Here is a 24,009-nt window from a genome sequence, read left to right on the forward strand (position 1 = left end):
CAAATTTTTAGCGCTGATTCTATACACGAAGTTCATAGATAACCAACGAATATATTTGCATAGATTGGATCAATAAAGTTAATATTATACCAACGTTTTTGTGAAGACAAACACTCTCATTGGCTCGTTAGAACTTGCCGGTGGTTACTTTTTAAACTAAGAATGTATAAATCAAGATAACAGTGACCTAGTCAATGTTTTAGAGGTCAATCTAAAAGTTTGCAGAGTTCAGAAAATTTATCGCACAGAAAATAATGTTTATTAATGAAAATTGCTCTGCTGGATAAAGTTTACGAAATCCGCGTTTAAAGAGAACCAGTGAAAAAAATGGGTAACTACTTATGGAGGATTAGGTCTTAGAACTGTATCTTTTTATTGTTAATTTGAGATGTAGACTTAAGATGGTCTAGACCTTTGTGCGTTATCGATGCGCTGGACAACACAAACGTCGAGCGATGGCCAACAAAGTCGCGAGAGGAAAGAATTCTCAAGTGTTTTTATCACATTCATTATAACCTGTTTTAATTCTCATCCCTGTGCATTACGTATATTTCATTTACTAATGTGTTATTAATTCATTATGCGATAGGTTCTTAACATCTCCTGCTTAAAGAAATGCGAAAAATAACTACGTTATTTTTGATTAAGTCGTGCTAATTATGTTGATGTCTTTTACATTACATCTTTTTTTATTTTTAAAACATTAATTGAAACTAAACAGTATTGAGGTTATTAAAACTTTGTGCTTATTAAACAATTTCTAAGAATTCTGATTATTTAGTACAATTATGTTTTGCTACTAAAATGTTTTGTCGATTAAACTATCTTGTACAAATTAAAACGAAATTTTCGGAAAATGTTTCATAATCGATGTATGTAGATAATGTCGTGATATCTGCAAAATTAGGTACACCGGAAAGAGAAATCTGAACGAAATAGATAAATGATTGGTTTATTGTTTAATTCTTGAACAAATAAACGAAAGTTGTGGTCTCAGCCTCCTTTCACTAATGTCTATTGATTCGCGCAAAGATCTTCGACGATGATAAAATAGATCGCACGGACTGAACGCCCGCCGCGCGGTCAGCGGAGCCCGAGAGAAAATAAATCTTCAATTGGGTCAATCAAATGCCACGCCAGGCTTAATGCTCGCCCCGACTTGCTAATGCTTACGTCTACGCTCATTACAACACTGTTTGATCGTGTTTGCCTTATCTCCCTTTAAAAACCTGTTGCTACCTGATTCGTGGTAGACAATTGCTGCGAATGTGTATCCGTCCGATGTCGCTTACCGATTCTGTCTATCGAGAGTTTAATACGACAACGAATGTATGCATAATATCGTGGTTTCCTCCAAAAACACTAAATATTCCGTCATCTTAGGAAGTTACGGTAAAAGCACAAAAGCCTGGCGGTCTATCTAAAGTACATTTTTTGTATGAAAAAAATATTTAAGTCTGCCATGTCTTATCGATTCCGTATATGTATTAGCTAGGTGATTTTTGAATTAATTGACATATTTTTTTAATTCTGCCCTTATTTATGCAGATGGCACAGTTGCTAACTGTGCGGCTGAACAAGTCCGACCAGCAGCCGCTGGGCTTCCGGCTGCAGGGCGGGAAAGACTTCGGCACACCGCTAGTTGTTCAAAAGGTAACACTCAATAAATTATTCAAATATACATTTAAATACTTCATGACGATGAATGACTGACTACTATTTTTTTTAATTGTAAGCAAATGTATTTATAGCGGTCGCGATAGCAACAACATGAGAACGTTTAAGATATGACAAAATAAGCAACGTGTCGTGTGAAAACAGCGCCCGCGCCGCCGCCCACGCCGCCGCGTCCAGTGTGTGCAAAAAACGACTCCGATATTTACATCTCCCCGATATAAAAAGCTCCACTTTTTCTACGTAGGTTAATACTGGCCGCGAATAATACTTAAAAATATTTCTCGCATCTCATCATTTCCTAGAACTGCGAATACACAGGAAATCTTTTGTTTAGCTGACATATCTTTGTATTGTAATTTACCTCCAAAGAGGCGTCGCTCGTTATTTCATGTTCGTCATGAGTGTACATTTGTCATTTGTTATCTTTGCTATATTCAAATAGGTGATTAGTTATCCGAAGGAGCTTTTACCTCTCATTAACTGTTAGGTGGCCTCGTTAATGTTTCTTTCGACACTCGTCACCGCTTAAACGCCTGTATATCATAGTCGTGTTATGATTTGACCTTATGTAGTCAAGAAAGGGTAGTGTCAGTTATAGGTAAGTGAACGTAATTACTTTAGTTCATGAAGGTTTATGTAGAATGATATTCTCGGAGGCATGACTATCTTTTGAAGCACAATTTGTTTTATGGCACTAGTCTAGAACAACATGACTTGTCAATCCAATTCGGTTGTTTTTAATTTATTCATTAAATTGCCAGTTTCCTACTGAAAACACGAATTAAACGGAATGCGACGATAAGGTTTTTATCGCATGCCATTTAAAGTTAAAAATATATGTTACACCTGCCCACGTGTGGCCACAGAACAATGTCACAGAATCTATCATCTGCTCATGACTCGCATTGCGGTCGTGACGTTTGGTAATGTCAAAATAACCGACATAATGACGATGATCTCCTGGCCCCAACGGTACTTTTGTTTGACTTATCGACGATAGATTTCTTCGGCATGCGTTCAATGAGCGTCATACTTACTAAATAGAGGCATATAAAAAATTTACATGTAGTCAAACGGCTGCTAAATTGCGCAGCGTCCCAACACGATGTCACTGAACTTTTAATTCCCGGATCTTCGTTGATGCGGAGTTAAAATACGCACTGAAGTACATAAGCATCTGTTCAGCTCATAATTTTAGGTGTTAATCTCCTTTCCGGCGATGCCTATTAACATTTAACTTCCTAGCGTAGTCGAAGAAATGCTAAGCTGGATTATTATTAGGAAAATTAATGGTCTTGTCTGTTGTGTTTTTTCGATATTTCTTCTAAAACTGATAATACGGTAAGGGTAGTGAATTTCTCGGGTGAGTATAGTTGTAGGCAAATAATTTTTAAATGAGTGATATAGTTCGATTGGTATTTTATTTCGGGTCCAATTTACTCGGATTTCATGGGTCTTTTAACAATTTTCTGCATAGTTTTATGCATCTTTTACCAGCGTTGTGTTTGTAGGATATTATAATTCTAGTGGCGATGTAATCACGTCTAAGTATCTAACAAAACAATAGACGTTATTTGTTTCATTGTCGTCTTTGTTAAATGATGTCACAATGTATAGATATAACGTATTAAACTGTATGCTTTTCAAAGACAATATTGCATGTATCATATTGTTAAACTTTTACTTAAATTGTCTTTTACTGCTATTATGAATATAAACTACATTTAATGTTCTTAATATTAGTTAGGTATAATGTCATTTTTTTGACCGACTTCCCAAAAGAAGGAGGTACTTAATTCGTCTGTATGTTTTTTTTTGTACATTAAAACCCGTTCTCACGGATTTGCGCACATTGAAAAATTCTATGGACATCGGAAATTTTATTATATACACACGTGATTCGATTGAATGAAGCGAGTTGCGCACTGAGTGAATATCCCACACACATAAACACATAAGATTTTTGGAATGGTAAAAATGTCTACAAGATAAGATATTGCGAATTAGTTGCTAAGTTACTTTGCTTAGCGCGACAGTGATCTTGTATTCGGATCAACGTATTCGGAGCTTAAGCCGAAATAAAATTGTTAATAACGTCACAGATAATATAATGCGAGTGATATTCTAATAGTATACGAGTATAAAACCTAAAAGTACTTATTTTATTGTACTAGTTTACGTCAATTTTCATTGAAGTTCTCGATCGAAAATAACTAACATGTTTGGCAAACAATTTCATGTAAACATTTTTTTCTTTTTAAAGTTATAATATTACATTTCAACTATTGTTTCGGTTACACAATAGATTCAGATTAGGGTACAACTTGTCCGAAACTGCAAAACAAGTAATAAAACCTACTTAGGAGATTGTTTGGAGTTATAAATGGTTTTATTGCGAAAACGCTTATTCCTTACAAGCTTTTTAAGTAATAAACGTGAGTTAATTAATTTAACAAAATTAATTGAAATCTTTTTTTAATCCTTTTTGCTTTGTTAGTTCAAGTTTCATTAATCTTTTAACCAAGACGAGCAATTTTGCTTCAAATTAATTACTTCTAAAAATGTTTCTTTAAATACAATTATACTGCTCACACTTTCACTCATGTTTTTCGTAAGCCTTGGTGTTATTATTCTTCACCTTGATAGGTACAAAATACTTGAACATTTACATTGTGCACACATATCAGCACTTTATAAATATCGCCGCCACTGAGCGGCCTTGCATTTCCGTTTCCTCTATAACATAAATATATTACCTTAACTATAAAGTTCTTTTTAACGTTAAGGTAGTAAACTTTTCACAATAATATGAAAATCCAGTATTACATTATTTTATACGTTGACATGTAATTCGTATTTCCGACCATAAATATCAGCATAATATAAAAATGTATACTTCACATAAGTATATTTATATTGAAGGCATAATCATCCTTGATTATGCTTTGTATCCCTATATAGATTCACTCTTATTGACCGGTATCGGGCTCTAACTCGGCAGGGTAGGACTGGCCAGCTATCGTTGCGCAACCCGAGACGGGTTCTTGTTCCGAACACAATCTGAGTCACGTATTGTATACAGTAGGTAAGGCAAGGATTTGTTTTGAAACTAGAACGGCGAGCGACAACGTTCCGTGGATTATCGCCCCCGGTATTTTCTAATTATTCGGCTATCGCTCGCTATGAATACCAGAATCGACTTCCCGAGGTATAACGTGCGACGGTTTCTGCATTGTCTGTATTTTGCCTGGTGATAACTTATTATAAAGAGATACAATCGAAACTCTAATAGAGCTAAGACGAACTATTGTTCTAAATTAAACCTTTCAGCTTCCGACTGCAACATGGTAAATCCGTAATCTATTGTTTTCGCGGCGGTAAGGTAACTACGGGTTTAATTTTAAAAATTTCTTAGTAAATGAAACAAAAGAAGATTAACAAAAACGTTTAGTGGGTTCTGCGAATAATTTAGGCATCAATATTGTACGTCGAAAACTAGTTGTAACTTGATATTTGTTTAGATCCATCAACTTAACATAACCAATAACGAACTTAACAAAAAGCTATCGATATAATACTCGTACATTATAGTATAGTACATTCAGTACTATCCTATTGACAACCTTGTTTATTTTAAATTAAAGCCTAAAAGAACACAAAAGTACGATAAAAGGACACATTACTCGTAATTAGAGGGTTATCTACGCACAAATCCAGTGTCTTGTATACCGATAGATTACCTTGAAAGTCTTGAAAATTCAATGGCTCACTGGCATTGAGAATTTGGGCTAAGTGTCACACCGACCTTTTTGTTACTGATGATTCTTCACTTAAAATATTTCATGTAAAATTACCAAATAATTTGTCGACTAATAATTTGGTTGGGTAACTTCGAGTCAAAGTAAGTTTGATTAATAAAAAAAAGAAACACAAGCAGTGGAAAATATACTCAGATCCGTTTTTCTTTATAGACCTTAGATGAAGGCGGAATATGTAAAATCTCTTTGGCGGTCCTAGTTCACATATAGGACTCTTTTTGGTGATAAAGACGGGCTGGCTTATCGTCTGGGAAAACTCCTAAAAGAAAAAGTATTTCACTGTTCAAATTCACAGTTTATTACAATGAAAACAAATAGTCATCTTGTATTATTCTATGTCATTTCCCTATTGCTAAGGGTCGTGACCTCTCTTCAAAGTGTATACTGTCCTCTCGCATTTTGTGTGATCTTTTTGCGATATTGACGTTATTAAAGAGTACTGTTTATTGTATTTAATATGTGTTTTATATATTAAACATAAAGTACATATGCGTACAAAGGAAGTTTTTAAATATTCATTTTGTACTATTGCCTATTTGTGAAAAAAATGATATGTTAAATCTTGTCAATGTCGAAAAGGAAGGAACGATAACACTATCCAATACAAAAGAATTGGACGCGAACAATTCAGATTTATGATCGGTTATTACTCAGGCAGTTGCTTTGTTAACAAAGATATTGTTATCTGTGAAACCAGAACTGGAAACCATAATTTTAGATAACGATCACAATCCTGTTCAACTTCTTTATGCTTACCTGTGAAAGTTAAATAACTTTTTCGATATTATTGTTTATGAAAAAAGGTAAAATTTAGAAAGGATGACTTAAAGAAGACCAACATAATAACATAATTTATGATACAAAAGTTAGTTGGTCTTAACATTTTCAATTTAAATATCAGTCTAAAAATTATATTTACTGCTATGCGTCTTATAATAATTATATTAAAAAGTTTATAAACGATCGAAATTTTCAATAAAGTGGATCGTTCATTGAGGGTGCTTTAGTTACTCGAAGTGGCTACGAACGACGGCTGCTTGCTGCTTGTAAACAATAACGAAAACATAATATGTGTCGGCCTCGCGCGGCGCGACGGAGGAGGGCAAAGTGGGGAGGGCATTTGATCGCTCGTTCTTGTATTTCTGCTGCCGTATATGGAGTGCGCGCCACACGAACTAAGGGCATCGCCAAAGAATAATCATGCGATACTTTATTAAGGAAATAGGTGATTCATATTGGAATGTGACAAAGAAAGCTTATAGGAATTTCGGAGGTCGGCTATCTATTAGATGTTACAAATATTTTAACAATTTCGATCAATAGCAAAATTTAGTTAGGCTTTAATGACTTTCATTTATTAAAAACAAACACAAATTAATTGGGGTAAAGGAATTTATTAAAAGTTACTTAAAACATTTTGTAGCAAAGAAAATTGAAATGAGACTGTAAAACTATCGATGCTTTTTCAAGTTAAATATTATTTACAACAAAAACATAATAAGTGAGTGATTACAGACTGAATGTAAAATGATTTAACTACCTTGGTACAGCATCCAGCAGTTTTTGGAGTGAGTCATGTACGTTACATTTTATTTGTTATGGTTCAAATAAAAATGAGATACAAGGACTCCGAACACATTTATCATCGATAGGCGGAGGCAGCTTGTCATATTATTTTCAGGTTTTTATTTTTTTAACAGTTATTGCTTTTATTGAAGAGTTTCCAAAAAAAATCAGTGATAAAGGGTGAAGAACCTCGATTTACGTCACAATGATATAGGAATACACGCCGCTATAGTTTTATCTACTTAGCCAGAAGCTTATTAGGGTAACTTCACTCATGTATTCTTCTACAAAATTCAATATTTTACCAATACTAAAGCGTATGCGAAAAACTCTAAACATTTATGAAATTCCACAAATCAAATTAATAATTTAACCTAATTCCACGTCTGTACTTGATAAACTCTTTGACAAGGGGTAGGCTAGGCGAGGTCAATGCCAACGTCTGCGGCGGAAGGAGTTTAGTTCTTACGGCAGTGTTACGAAAGATAAATGCTAAAAATGGAGTTAGAAGTCAAAAGCCTTTATGTGGAAAGACATAATTTATTAATTACATTGACATTAGCGGCCAGTTAATAGTTAATACTTATAAGTGACCTACATATGTACTACTTCAAATCAATTACAATTTGTGTTAAATGTACTTTGCAAGAGCTTAAAAGAATCTTAAAAAATGAATACGCATCGAACTCATTTATACTGGTTTTGTTGTATGCATTTACTTTTCCATGCAAAGTTAAATCGGTGACTGAAGTTTAAGAAGTTAATCAAGATTTTTTTACAAAACCATGGTCACAGATTAATTAAAAAACAAAAGTGTTATATCTTTATACAGCTAGAATTATTACCGATTCAGAACGAGAACGTATTACGAAACGAGAAATTCCGCCGTGTTGGAACATCGCGCGCGCGTAGCTTTTTGCGCGCAAAAGCGAAAAAAGCTGCCGACACATTGCGCGGTCCGGTCCTGGCCAGACGGCTCGCGTAGGGTTGCCACTCTTGTGCTTTAAGAATGAAACAAATTGAAAAGCAAGAGATGGTTTAAAACAAATTATTCCATACGTTTTTCTCGTAGACCCCGAATTTATTGGTATCGGTAAATATCGGTATATAAATAAATATATGTAGTGTGTTTAATCGACCATGAAACAAAGTGCTATAAGAGGTGTAATATCTGAGTGCATCAAATTCTTCTAAAAATGAAAGACGAAGAAAAGGGTTAACTCTTTTAATTTATTGCAAATATTGAATTATACACTGTAGAAACTTATTCATACACGCCAAATTTTAATTTCCTAGAAAGTAACGTTATGTTTAACCCTTATGATTATTTTCTGATACTCAGTGTACCCATAACTAATATGTGTTGTAACTAGCAACCCTAATCTGTGGTGATCTCATCGCGTCTGACGTCACCGCCGCTTCCTTCCGCCCCCCGCGCGCCGAGCATTCCACACTAAAATACCCTGTGCCCGGCGTCTGCGCTAGGAATCACATGTCAGATCAAATCCAGGACACCTAGATATGCACGTGTTGAACGTTAAACTTGTTTCATTACTCCGGTTCTTCATTGCCTTGATCAATTTATAATTAAACTGCATGTTTATTCCTGTTCCTGTTGCAGTGCCGACCGATAGTATCCATCGGGATTTCCTCGTGCGCTATATGATTGTTTACGTATATAGTGCAATCTTAAACATTGAAATTATTAAAACTTACACTGAATCACATTTTTTTAATCATGTTAAAAAATATAGTTATTACCTACATTTCGAAGTGGACTACAACTGTTTTGAACAGGAAAATGTGAATCATATTAATTTAAAGCTGTGTTAATTGTGGTTTCCGACTAATAATAGTTGCAATAATGATGACAACTCGCTACTGTGTACGCAAACTCACAGGCAGTGACGTAAAATGCCTATAATAAGTCGCTCATATTTTAAAATCAACATATTCCAACAATACTCATATACAAATAATCTTATGACGACAATATAAATGAAACATACTAAAAAATATGATGATTGCAATAATTATAGCGTAACGTTATTTTTGATATAAAATGAATGTCGCATGATTATTTCGTATATTAAGTTGAAAACTTAAAAATGTTTCCACAAATATGTTGATCATCGTATTTCTAGAAATTTCTGATAGTTATTATTCAGATCGATTTTTAAATACAAGACCCTATTAAATATCAAGAATGGAATTTAATTATAATTTATTATATGTTCCGTTGATCGCAGAAAATAAAAACAGCCCTCAAGTTGTTTCGACGCGTGCCAAACGTAAAGACAGCTGATGCATTCTTGAACAACGCGCAAAAACATTGCGAGAAATAAATACGATAATGTTATGTAATTAATTACACAAAGGACTTATCTACTCTTATAAATAACTTTTTAAGATAACGTCATTGCATTCATATCTAAAAGCAAAATGCCTAGATCGATCGAATGACGTAGTTGATATCATAATTTTCGTTACGTAGAGTCAGGCACCTAGTGACTTGGGTCTAGTCGAAAAACTAGGACAATTGAAATTGCGAGTATTATACTACATGCAACTACTCTTGATAACAAATTTAAGTTGAACTTTGCTCTTTTAAAATATCTCGTCCGCATCGTTGAGTTAATTTAAAGTGCAAGGTTTAACTTACCGGAAGAACACAAAACAGATTAAATTAAATTTTAAATTACGAAAGTTTTTTTTAGTTATTGTAAAAGAGTGGATGTACGTTGTGATATTTATAATGAAGTGAACATTTGATTATTAACTTTACGTAAAGAGATTTAAGTTAGCTGCATTTTTTATTTTTAGGATAGAAAATAGAGAAGTTTTATCGATTGCATACATGAGGGACTATGAATACTACGGTATCCAATTAATCTTATCGTTAAGTATGAATTAAGATAAATTGAGCATTAAAGTTAAATTATTTATATTTTATTTGTTTTTCAGGTGAACGGTGGTAGTTCTGCGGAGCGTGCAGGTCTGCAGGCTGGCGATGCCGTCATCCGCGTCAACAACACCGAGGTGTACAATCTGCGCCACCAGGAGGCGCAGGACGCCATCCGAGCCGCCGGCACTGCACTAGAGCTCACCGTGCAGCGGTAACTGCCACGAACTTTAATTTTTATGCCAAAAACTAACAGCTTTTGCTTACAAAATGCTTATAATCAGAACATAGAAATCGAAAAATAACATATGTTTTAATAAAATACTCAAAATTTTTAATAATAACGAAATGTTAGTGTTAACTTGACGTTTAACCAAATTTCTGAACTCTGTCTATGCTCAATTTTAACACGGCTTAGGATTAATATAGTCATTTTTCACATTAATGCCACTGCGATGTTTGCATTACAAGAAAAAGGGTAAAACATGATAATTGCCACATCATGATTCAGTTGTTAACGTACTATTCCTGGCTTGGATCCTGACATCTCGCGCGGCCGGACTTGTTTGTTACCTTTAAATGCACTTGAGAGTTTATATTTAGACAATACACTTTTAATAACACCCACGAAAATATCGTTGATCAATGTATGCAGTTATAATTAAATTGTGCTATACTCCGAACTACAAATGATCTGTATTATTCGCTATACGTAATAATTAAAAATAGATGTGTTATTTCCGGTTCATCGTCAAGGTTAAATATTTTGTTTTATTGACGCAGTTGTTTTAAACATTCCAAATCTTCACGAGAAAATTATTGAAATATATAATAACTGGGTTGAAAAGGCTAGAGTAGTAACTTTTTAGTGGTTGATAGTTTAATTGGGTCGGGCTGTCAATTTAAAATAATATAAAACAAAGTCTGTTTAATGCACGACCTTCATTTAAGATCATACCGATTAAGCGCCCGACTAAACTATCTTCTTATTAAAAGACTCAGCGGGACTCTAACAATACTATTTTGTTGTCGTCAGCGGCGGTGGCACTTGGCGGCCAACAGTGACTCCGACTGGTAGCCTGCCCCGGCCGGGCTCTCGACCGCTGGGCGCCGCGCCCGCCCCAGTCACCACCACCAGCCTCAAGGCCACGCCCCAGCCCAACCGCAACTTCGGCTCCGGACACAACAATGTCGCTAAACCCTTCGGTTACGTATGTATACAACCAAATTTTACAATAAACCAACGCTTTTTAGGTTATGTTTACTTCAATATAACCCAAAGGTTATATCAAAAGGTACTTGTAGACGCATCCTTACGATCAGGACATGTTTATTCATTTTAAAATTAAGGTTTAATTTAAATGCTTGCATAAAATGTACATGATATGTATATAACTGATGATGGATATGTACAGGCTCGGTTTTCATAACAAATAGATCGAACTACAAGTATTACATAAGAATTGTACGAGAATAACTTCTATGGAAACGTGTTACGTACTAATGCGCTTTATTTACTCCAATAACAGAGATTAGCGCTGTCAGTAATGTTTTTATTTACATCACTAGTATTTACTCCGCTGACGTAACTTTTTTTTCTAACTTCAATAAGTAATGTCGTTTTAAGACCAATCTGTTTTGTTTCCAGATGAACGGCACGGACTCTGGCAAAGGATTGGTGAACAAGCAGTACAATAGTCCTGTCAATATGTACAGCGACAAGACCATCGCAGAGACCCTCTCCGCGCAGACTGAAGTACTGGCCGGAGGCGTGCTCGGGTAACATTGCTTATTTTTTAATAAATTCTGGTAATAAATGTAGTGCTGAAAAGTGACGTGGCACTTCAATTGTCTTGACACCTGCATAAGAACATCATTATGTCTTCTTTTTTAAAGAGAGTAAATGGGGTAGTAATATTGTTGATAAACAGGGGTTATGATTACCACGGTAAAAAAATCAATGTTAAAATTTGGTCTACCTTCGAAACGGAATGGTTTAATAAAAAACATATGTTTGTGTTATCACAGAGTCAATTTCAAGAAGAATGAGAAAACTTACGATGCTGAAAAGAGCGCAGTATTTAAGGTTTTGCAAGAGGAGCAGAATGACCCAGAGCCAGGTAAAAACTCACCACATTCGTTGGAAGCTCGCCGTACTCTTAATCTATGTTGATTGCATAACCAAAATTTTCGTTAAATATGGTGAATACGCGAAGACGATATTTTAAGAATAATCATCACATGGGGTATTTATGGTTTAGAGTACTATCGCTGATTTAGAAATTAATACGTCTTTTCGAAATTGGATTATGAGTAGAGGTGGGCGGAGCGCCTGCGCCCGCGCCCGTGTCCCCCGCGCCGGTGTCGGGGCTGCGGCACGTGACCGCGCCCGTCACTAGGCCCGACGCGCCGCTCAACACCGGCGGCCTGCCGCCCGGACAGAACATTTGCGAGGAGTGCGAACGTCTCATCACGTAAGTCGGACAAAAAATGCCCGACACGGTTGCAAACATCGCACGGTGCTCACGTATAGTCTTCGTTTTTCGATACCCATGTTCGGTTGAATGTCTTATTCGGGATGTCGCGAGGTCACGAATGTGAGCTTACAGTTTATTTCGCGAATATTCTGTCTCTAGTAGATGATTTTTATTTAACGTCCGATTGATTGTCGTATTTGGCGAAGGAAAAATGTCTACAGGTTGCTTTGTCAGCGTCATTTGGTTGAACTGTTTAATTATAGAAGAGTGGAAGTAGGTATGAATTGATACTGTAATGGATTATTGCGGGTCGGCAGAGGCGTGTCAGTATTTCTCGCGCGCAAGCGTGTGCCGCGCCGGTTCGCCGGGAGCGCTGCACGTGTCGCACGCGCGCGCGCGCTCGCCAAGGGTGGAGGTGTCGCCGGTCGCGCGGCCCCTGGCGCCAGAGCCGGCGGTGCCGCGGCCCCTGGCGGCGCGCTCGGCGACGCCGCAGCACCTGGCGCCGGAGCCGGCGCACCGGCCCAGTCTGCCGCTGAGCCTCTCGCCACACCACCCCGCCGCCGTCACTACCGACACCCCTCTCTGCTCCGACTGTAGTCGCCACATTACGTAAGAGGCGTACGAGGAATGCCTTGCGTTGTTGCAACCGTGTCGATCTGTGTAGTAGTTAATGTAGTTAAGATCTGTGCTTCCTAACCGAGAAGCACAATTACATATTAAAACTAGTGCTAGTATTAACCGCTGTATATTCATCGTATCTCATCAACTTAAAACTCATCATCAAATACATCTCTTAGATAACTGTTAAAATGCAAATCAAAGTAAATATAAAGGTAGTCAAACTGAGCATGTCATCACTCGCATCTTGTGTACTAGTAGTTGCGCACTCTATGCCTGATACATAGCGAAATCGCTATGTATGTAACTAGATTAGGTGAGCATGTTTGTTTAAATATAAGTAAAAAAATCATTATCCCACGTGGTATATTATATGTACATGTCTGGCGAAGAGCCACGCTATTTCACTAAATATGAGCATATACCATACGTATACTTTTGCATTATTGAGAAATCATACAGATATCCACTTCCATTCTTATCCTATGTTACGATGCTTACAAAACATACGCTCATTGTTCTTCTGAACAAAAATGTAGCAAGTTATTGATTGTGATGAGTATAGTGTTGTGTGTGTAGCGGCGTGTTCGTGCGCATCAAGGATAAGAATCTGCATGTGGAGTGCTTCAAGTGCTCGACGTGCGGCTCCTCGCTGAAGAACCAGGGCTACTACAACCTGAACGGCAAGCTGTACTGCGACATCCACGCCAAGCTCGTGGCGCGCCAGAACCCGCCCGCGCCTAACCTCGAGCCCGTCACCGTCCCACCGTAAGAAACACTAATATTCAAGACTAGGCCCTTTCTAAAATAGTACAAGTTTTCTTCAAAGGTCAACAATGCATGTGTAATTTCTTATTTTGTTTATTATGATCTTTATCTTTTCTCTAAATGTAATGTTTTGTTTATTTGTAGCGGCGGCAGAGTACCGACAAACACCTATTCAACGCCCCTGCCCCCGCTCGCCACCAACAACTATACTAATGGATCCTCTTCCATGTTCAGTGTAAGTATCCAAATATTGTAATCAAATATACGATGTGATTGTCAACGAATGTGGAAATGGTCCTAATAATTTTCGAAAATTCTTATTTATGGGAAAGAAATATTCGATATTTTTTTTTGTAGAACTCCAGTGTCTTTGTTAGAGTTGACTAGTAAACAAACGCCTATGGAAGATGTTACCAAATCTGAAAAAAACATCGCTTATATTCTACTTATCAACTTAGGTTACAGGCGTATACTTATTTTCATTTATTTCCAGCCGTCAAGCAACCTGTCGAGCTCGGGTCCGAAGCCGTTCGGTTCGTCGCTGGGGTCCGCGTACTCGCCGTCGCTGTCGCCGCGCTCGGCGCCGCTGTCGCCCGCGCGCCCGCTCGCCGCCGCCCCCGCACCCGCCCCCGCACCGCCCGCGCCCGCGCCCGCGCACTTCGCCGCAGCGCCCATCTCCGCACCCGCCCCCGCGCCCGCGCCCAGTAAGCGAGTCACATTTGCTATATAAATATACACAAATAAACTATTCTATACAATATACTACTCACTAATTTAAACACGTTAAAAAAACGTACAACAGTCACGTATATATACGTTTACAAATTAGAAAATGTATCCTTCAAGCATATTTGATGTCATCACAACATCCACAACATGTTTAGTGAAAATTCTGACCATTCACAGTATATAAAGTAGTTGAGAGTTTGTTGTATATGTTTACTATTTTTATACTCGCGTTTTTGCACTCGCAGAATTTAAAATAAAGTTTGATTAGTGTCATTAAATATATACAAAAAAATTGTTGGTTTATTCTTTGGTTTTGATTTTTTTCAGTAGAATCTTAAATGATTTGTCGTCTATTAGGTTTGATAAAAGTATTAGATTAACTAACAACGAAATAACTTAAATTATTATTAATTATATTTATTTATATATTTAAAAATTGATTATGCGCAGTGCGAAAGGCGGGTTTATTACCTAGAAGCATTCTCTACCAGACGACCGACTATTAAACAGAAAGTAATGAAGAAGGCGGAGAGGGAAGAGTGAAATGAGAAGAGATATGTTACATAAACATCAAATAAACAAATATATGTACATATATTTACACATATTAGAACTACTAAAAATACGCTATAACGATACAAATTGCTACTATTTACTAAAATAAACCTTTACATATTTCAACAAATATATAAAATATTTTATTACACATTTGACATGCTAGGGTAAAGAATTAATATTTGTATTCTTAATTTCGATTTATTATATTTTCACTCCGGTACATATTTTTATATGACAAAACAGACACAAACTGCTGTAAAACCTACACAAAATTATTTTTATACAAATGAATACTATCTGTTAAGAATTTTAGATAAAATTGAGAAAAATTATTGTGTAGTCTAGGTTATGCACTTGGAAAAGTTTGTTATTTTTAAAATTTCTTGTTACATCGTCGTATACCCATTAGTACATTGTGTACATACAACATTGGCTATATACATCATTTCGCATTATTTTTGCAATAAATTGCATTTCGGCAAAAGTAAAAAGTATATTGAACTTTATAATAACAGCAAAACCACGCGGTGGTTTTCTTTTGGCGGGAATTGATTTTTTTTTGTAATACGCGTTGGTCGACCGGTTTGATATTAAATATTTTGCAAGATTAAAGAAATATAAAATTGTAATTTATTTTCGACAGAGGGCCCAGGTTCCATTTTTAAAGGTAATTAGCAAAGAGACATATAAATAGCTGCTGATCGGCTTTTTATAGCTATGTACAAAAATAAATAGAAAATAAATGTGTTTGCGCTAAGCGGCCAGCCAATCAGTCGCAGCATTAAAATAACTCCATCCTGGCACTCAGTCACTCTTTATAATACGTCATATACATGGTATCTACAATCAGATAACATTCCCGCTTCCTAAACACTTTTATTGTCAATGTATTTTCGTATTTTATTTTAAATTCATTTAGATATCAAAACAACTAATTTTCTTTTCATTTTCTTCCTCCCCATTTCTAACCTTTGTGAATAATCAAATACTAATAGCACAAAATGTTAAAAGTATAATATGGCCACCGCCACCGAACCCCCCCGACGATGACGTAACTGACGTCAGACCGAAATCTATTGAACGATCATTCACACACGATAATAAGGATGTATATTCTAAAAACGAAAGTGCAGTGAAATCAGAGATGATCAGTAATCTACAAAGTTGTTCTGAGACAGTATCGTCTGAGCAAACGGCTCTGTCTTCTAATGTATCCTTCAGTGCGGCCACCATGTCCACAGCCACTACAACCTCATCTCAATCCAGCTCCATGGTTCAGTCTGTGCAGTCCGGTCTCATACAAGAAACCAAAAGCAGTATTCAGTCCTTCACAGAACACGCTTCCTCTCAAAATCAAAGTATATGCGTTTATGAATCGCAAATAAACCCAAAAGGATTTATTCCATTACCTTTCGATGAAAAGTTAGAAAGTATGATCAATAACACTAAATTGGCAAATACTATAGAGGAGTCGTCTATGTCAGAAAATTTTATGAAAACGCATTCGAAGCAAGCTGCAACTTTTAATGAGGTACAATGTGTTACAAGTGTAGGATCAGATAAACCCCAAATTAAAAGTAAATTAGTACCAGACAAAGGAACTATACAAACTTTACAACAAACGACTACCAAACAAGCAGGAACTACTTCGAGTGTAAAAAGTAACTTCGAGAAACAAACGCATTTGGAAACGCAAGAGAAAAAGTTTAGTAAGAATATTACAGGTTCTATGACAGAAGCTTTAACAATAGCACCCGAGAGACCGTATTCACCTTTACCATCGGTTCAAGCAACCGATCTACTGAGTGTTAACACCAGCCACATGCAGACTCTATCAGAAACTTCGAATGTACACACCCAATTAAATAAGTTAAATCCAATGGAGCAACAAACAAAACGTGATAATCCACCAAAAGTTGATAATAAACCATTCAAAGTGTCAAACAAAAAAACAGTGCAATCACAAACGACTGTAGAACAGCGGTCCCAGAAATCAAACTCCCAGAAAAATGGATCTTCTAAGATTAATGAACAAAAGCCCTCTATAGTTCGCGGCTCCCTGAGAGATGCACTAACAATAGCTCCCGATAGGCCATATAATTCTTTAGGTTCTACAACTTTACAAACATATCATATATCACCATATACAGAAACTAGTCCGTTGCCAGATATCAAATCTCACAGCGAGGTGGATAATGCATTTGAATCGTGCCAGCTAAAAGAAGTCAATCAACCCGTAATGCAACAGAACACAAAGAAAATGAAATGTTCATCAGAATCGCGCTCAGCGTTTAAACCAGTGGCCAAGCAAGTTTTTCCACCTCCAACACCTGAAGAATTCGCTAACCTTTCTAATTTATCCACGGAAGCTGGGCCAAATCATTCAAATATTGAAGAACAGTCTCGAGGAAAACGTGAAATTATGAAAGCTAAAACAGAATCAGATCATTTCACTGCAACAACTACTAGCAATATGAATATACATGGTTTTTCTTCGGTTAAAACAGCACAAAGTTATTTCGAGCAACGGGATAAAACAGAGACTTCGACATTAACCTCTGTTAAGCCTGCTTTCTGTACTCAAATGACGACTAACATGGTCCGTTCTAATGAAAATGCCTCGCAAATAGTTTCACACAGTGGCTCCATGCCAGAATATCAGAACACACCTGCTAGCACAATTAATATAAGACAACCGGTTCATCAAGGACCATCTATGCAGAAGGATAATCTGCCCTATCAATGTTTCCAGCCAGTCGTCGACGAGGCCTCTAGAAATTCACCCATACGGAGTCGACCTACTACACCCAGTTTAATCAATAAGCCTGCTCCTATCATCCCGCATTATCAAATGAATCTAGTAACAGTAGAACATAATGCTCCCAAAAGTCAGGTGTATGAGCCATCAAGTACTGAAGCTAGTCGTTCGTCAACACCTATGTTAAGGTCACGTTCGCCGGGACAAGGACTTCAAACCAGTAATTTAAAAGCCCACGCACCTCGTATTAAAGAGCCCACTTCACAGATGCAACAAGGTCAGCATCTAGCTCAGGCAAATTTAAAATCAGACCATGAGAACAGTCAAAGAGACTTTCAAACAAACGTATGTTCTACATTCAGTGCACAAAGAGCCCCAGAACAGTCAGTTGTATACGAATCAAGAGGTTCAAAATCAGGACATCAAATAGAAAAATACGACAAAGGAAATCTGAGTTTCAAAGAAGATTCTATGATAAATCAAAATTACGGTCAAAAACACATGCAGTCGCAAAATGTGGCCGAATATGGAAATACAACGGTCCACACTTCGAAAAAAACATTTGAGGAATTTGAACAAATGCAAACTGCTAAGGTCATAGAAATTACGAAGGGGGGTTCGATTTCCTGCGACTCGTATCAAAAACAAATCGATTCTAATATTCGACCATCTAACATCTCCAGACAAGTTTTCCCACCGCCTGTAATGAATTTACAAGCCATCCACGAAACGTCGCCACCTAATATTACTAATGAATCTGTCGCTACCGCTAACAGACCATCCGAGTTTTATAAACCACTTCCTTCAATTTCTGGTGCTAACCAAGTTCCAGTGTGTGATCCTACCCCGTCGACAGGTTCGAGTGTAGGAGGCGCCGCTCGTGGCAAAACATTCGGGGTTTCATCCGCGCCCAAACGAGGCAGGGGAGTCTTGAACAAAGCCGTACTGCCAGGCTCTCGCGTGCCCCTTTGCGGTTCCTGCAATGGGAACATTAGGTGATTCGAATGCAAAAGTCTATGACTGTTGTTTGGCGTGCTGCATGATGTTTTTTCTTTTCTAGCTCGTAATAAATCATAACATAGTGTGATTGTTTTTAGGCATTTAATTCTCATAAAATAGCATCTAACTTTATTTGTTAACATGGCTTTTGTATAAATGTTTGTGTTTTGTTTTTTCTAACAGTAAACGATACGCAGATTCACGGCAGTCCGGTTAAAGCAGAATTCAAAAGCCAAGCTGAGGAGAGACTTATAAGAAAAATGGCAAAAATGGCACTCAATGGATACGAAATAGGAATTCAAAGGAAAATAAAACCCGCCGATCACATTCAGAGCATGGCGAATAAAATTCAAGATACCGTTGTGACCAAACATCCTCTCAATTCAGATACTATTTTATCGGAAAACAATAGTCGCGAAAGCACGTTACGTAGACCACTGAACAAAAGTTTTGATGATGTATGTAAAACACCTGAAAATAATTACCTTAATAAAACTACATCGTCACCATTGTTCATCGATGATAATAATGGTTATCCACCTGTGCCTCCTCCCATACCCAACACTCCCGTGCCGACATTCGATCCTCCGAGCCCAACAATCTTAAACACATTGAATACACACACCCCTAAGAAACAAACCGACTATCCATTGAAAAATTCCGACACTAATTTATTGACTTTAAGCATACTGCAATCATTAAATAATTCAGAAAAATCATCAAATGGAAGCGACTATTCAAGCAGCGATGACATGTACAAAGAAAAGTCTGAAACTAACATAAGCAATGGTAATACGTTACGAAAAAAGTCTAGTTTTGAAAAGTCCTCGTTTCTTGATGGAATGAATACCTCAAATCAAGATGTATACAGGACAGAAGTTAAAAATGAAAACAGCTTTTCCAACACTCTAAGCAAACGGAAACTTTTTGAAAAGATCGAAGATACTAATCATTCGGACGAAATAAAAAGCAAACCTACTAACGGTTGGTCAGAACTCAACCAAACTAACTCCCTTCGCAAATCACCTACTGCGGAGAACGGTAAGAACGATATAAAAAGTACAGAAGAAATTACAAAGAAATTGCCAAATAATTTGTACGACAATACACTTTATGCATTTAAATCTCCTAAAGTGGACAATAATGTAGCAATCAACTTCGAAAACAACGACGATGAATCTAAGACGGACAATACAGAAACCGAAACAGTGGTGAAACGCAGGGAGAAGAAGAAATTCAGAAACGATGACGGTCGAAGAGATTCTCGTATTGTTCAACGTCCATTGAGTACGATGACGTCAGTGGACGTAGCCGAGGGACAGTATCCTGTTTGCCACATTTGTGAGAAAGCTATAACAAGGTACTATCATTTACTAATTTAAATTAATTTAATAAGAAAATAAAGTAAGAATCTTAAAATTTATATGCATGCGTTTCGTGAAAGCATGGTTTTGTATGTTTAAAACGATAATATTAACCAACAAAATTAATTTCGGCTACAAAAATTTAGTTCGTCAGTAACGTCTATTGTCTGTAGGGGTCCGTTTATAACGGCGTTGGGCCGCATCTGGTGCCCGGAGCACTTCGTGTGCGTGAACGCGACGTGCCGCCGCCCGCTGCAGGACATCGGCTTCGTGGAGGAGGGCGGCCAGCTCTACTGCGAATTCTGCTTCGAGCAGTACATCGCGCCCGCCTGCGACAAGTGTCATGCCAAGATCAAGGGTGTAAGTTAAAACCCTTTGGAACAACCATCATTTAAATTTATAGTGGTTTGGGGGTTAATTGCTTACTAAGGGAGTCCCTTAATGCAGATTTTTACCACTAAATAGTAACCAAATTGACGACATTGAGCATTGCAGTTAGACTTAGCAATGGTTCCTTGCAATGTAATGCTGTAATTGATATTTCTTGTTCGTTGTGCAAACTGTTAAGTGAGATTTTGTTGCGAAATTGCAGGATTGTTTGAATGCGATCGGTAAACACTTCCACCCTGAATGCTTCAACTGCGTGTACTGCGGCAAGTTGTTCGGTAACAATCCGTTCTTCTTAGAGGACGGCTTGCCTTACTGTGAAGCAGGTAAGTTATTTACTAACCAACACAACACAACAATTATTCTCGCGATGTATTAATTTATTCCCAAAAAAGTCTGCATTTTTTAATTAATTCCATTCACGCTAATTTTAAGTAGTCAAATCTCATTCATCTTTGCCCTATTGGGCGTATGTGTAAAAAAAATACTTGTGGTCTAGGCTGAATATGATTGAAAGGATTCTGTATCTTGTTATCATGTAGAGATATGTGGATTGATGTCTTCCAGACTGGAACGAGCTTTTCACAACAAAATGTTTCGCTTGCGGCTTCCCCGTGGAGGCGGGCGACAGGTGGGTCGAGGCGCTCAACAATAACTACCACAGTCAGTGCTTCAACTGCACGGTGCGTATGATGCCAGCGTACTAATGTTACCGATCGATTCTAAACGTATACCTGTATCGTGATTAAATTCAATAACATCACTTGTTAATATTTATACTTGCAAGATTTATTAAATTCTATAATCTATTTCTTACTTGCAACACTCAATTGAATTTAAAAAAAATGTTTAAATAAAAATAATTATTTACATAAAATAGTCAAAACTGTAAGCATCAGTTTGATTAAAATATTCCATTTACATTTTACAATTGTCTCATATTGCCCTCCATGAAATTTTTGTTTTAGTAATTGCATCTTGAAAATGCACACAGTCCGTACCGAAATAATAAACGAATCCCACACAATTATCACAATCATAATTATTTCTATCGATTACATACGAGGAAACTGTTCACAGTAGACATGAAAATTCGCGCATTTGAGTAAAACAAAGCTCGTCATACGCTCCCACACTGAACTGATTCCTGAATTAACCTTGTAAATTGTGTGCGTGTTCCAACAGTGTGCCCTGTACCATGTTATGTCTAGATTAACTTGTATGTATATGTCCGGTTTGAAGTTCTAAACCTTCCCAAAGTTCTTGGAAGGTTGTTTTACTGTAGACTAGCGTACCCCTGAGAATCGCTTTTAGACAATACTTAGAGCAGAGTGCAATATCATTTTAGTAGACTGTTTTGGCTATTTTATGTATGTATAAGTTATAAATGTTAAAAACTTTGTAATGCAACAATATACTTTGTTTTTGTATAAAATTAAAGCTCTACAATAAGACTGATGACATTAATGTAATATAATATTTTAATTGTTATTAACTAATTTCAATATGAGTCTTGAATTTTATTAACTTAGATGTTCTATGTAAATTTTATCATGAATTGTTAATGTTTGTTTTATAGTACATACTTACTCTACCTTATATATTTAACGTTAATCCTTGGAATTGGTATTTATGTTAATTACAGGTGTGCAAGAAGAATCTCGAGGGACAGAGTTTCTTCGCCAGAGCGGGCCGACCTTACTGCAGGATACACGCCCGCTAACGATCCCCAACAGATAATGTACAACTCTGACACTGTTTACTCCACCACTGTATTCCGACCAGTCTCTCTTTCTCCCACTATATTCCCTGACTTAGAAACACCGCCGCAACGGACGAGGAAATTGGAAACACCCCTCCACTTCGATGGAGGGCTGTTTTCCGACATAAGAAGCTCTGATGGCAAGTTACTTAGCAAAGTAACAGTCGATCGAATGCACAGTTCGACGCGTCGCGACGTAGTCGACACGCCCCATGTATCGGAGTCAAGCGATGCGCACGGCAATAAAGACTACGTCGATGATATCGTCAAAACTGAAACTATCACCAACGAGGACGTCTTTAAAGTAAAATTCACACCAGTATCATTTGAGCTAGACGGACCCCAGCAAGCTACAAAATTAATAATCGAACGACCACGAACACCGGTTATTCGTCCAACGCTTATTGATCGGCCGATAACTCCTCTAAATGTTCCAATGACGATCATCGATCGTCCAACAACACCTTTGGATCGGCCAATAACACCTTTGGATCGGCCAATAACACCTTTGGATCGGCCAATAACATCTTTTGATAGGCCAATAACACCTTTCGGTCGGCCTATAACACCTTTCGGTCGGCCTATAACACCTGTTGATGGTCTAAAAACATCTTTTGATACACCAATAACACCTTTCGATCGTCCAATAACACCTATTGAACGTCCAATAACGCCTCTCAGTGTTCCAATAACATTTTTAGATCGTCCAACAACACCTTTCGGTCGTCCAATAACACCAGTTAATAGACCGATTACACCAGTCAAAATAATTAGTAACGACTACGAAGATTTACAAAGTTACAAAATAATTAAAACATTATTAAAAGAACATTCTAACACAAAAACCGATAACTTAAATTATTGGGATGATAAAGTGAACTTTATTGATGTTAAGTGCGACGAGCCAGTTAAAAGAGCTCATAGTCCTTTGGCTAATTTCATTGTATCTGAACAGTTAACTAAAATCGATAGCTATTTGCAAGAAAGTTTGAATGTATGTTCTGAAAATAGTACAGAAACCATTTCACAACCGCCTAAACTAGATGAAGAAAGAGAGACTACGGAAGACATAAAACAAGAAAACAATATTAACAGCCAGAAAAACGAGGGAAATACGAAAAATAATGTAAAGGAATCGACATTAAAATATATTGCAGTTGAAGAGTTTGAACCATCATCTCTCAAAGTAAACAGTGTCAAAGCAAAACGTCCGGGAGTTGTAAGCGCTATTCGCAACATGCCAATGCATTACCACGCTGCGATTTTGTGTTTCTTTTTAATTGTATATAACCTTATTTATCAATATATAAAACAAAATCACCATGGCATTAAGAAATAAATTATACTATTGTTATGAAAAAATTGTACGCATGTATTATACTAGTCAAGGAAAATAATCAAAGAAATTTCAAATTACGTTTTTAAAGTCTAATTCAATTAGTTCAAAAAAAATTGCAAAAGATGTATGTACATAATAAACACATGTAACAAATGCCACTTTGTGTCACTATGTTTCAACTTAACAGATTGGTGCTTTTCACTTTGCTAAAATTGCTCGCGATGATGTGATATTTCACTTCTTCTAATTTAAATATAAGGCTTTGTACACAGCTTCCGGAATGTTAC

General features: G+C 36.9%; 1 protein-coding gene across 1 annotated transcript; it reads left to right on the forward strand.

Moving 5' to 3' along the window:
• Positions 1-1,542: 1,542 nt before the first annotated feature.
• LOC106105322 (PDZ and LIM domain protein Zasp-like) lies at positions 1,543-23,825 on the forward strand. The gene is made up of 15 exons (XM_013285612.1): positions 1,543-1,653; positions 10,026-10,177; positions 11,000-11,174; positions 11,612-11,742; positions 11,992-12,083; positions 12,281-12,437; positions 13,638-13,826; positions 13,971-14,061; positions 14,320-14,538; positions 16,033-18,865; positions 19,054-20,230; positions 20,408-20,594; positions 20,827-20,947; positions 21,189-21,304; positions 22,267-23,825. The coding sequence occupies exons 1-15, from the start codon at positions 1,543-1,545 to the stop codon at positions 22,342-22,344; spliced, it is 5,829 nt and encodes a 1,942-aa protein (XP_013141066.1). The 3' UTR covers positions 22,345-23,825.
• Positions 23,826-24,009: the final 184 nt, after the last annotated feature.

Source organism: Papilio polytes, unplaced genomic scaffold, assembly GCF_000836215.1.
Source record: "Papilio polytes unplaced genomic scaffold, Ppol_1.0 DF822845.1, whole genome shotgun sequence".
Taxonomy (NCBI): Eukaryota; Metazoa; Arthropoda; class Insecta; order Lepidoptera; family Papilionidae; genus Papilio; species Papilio polytes.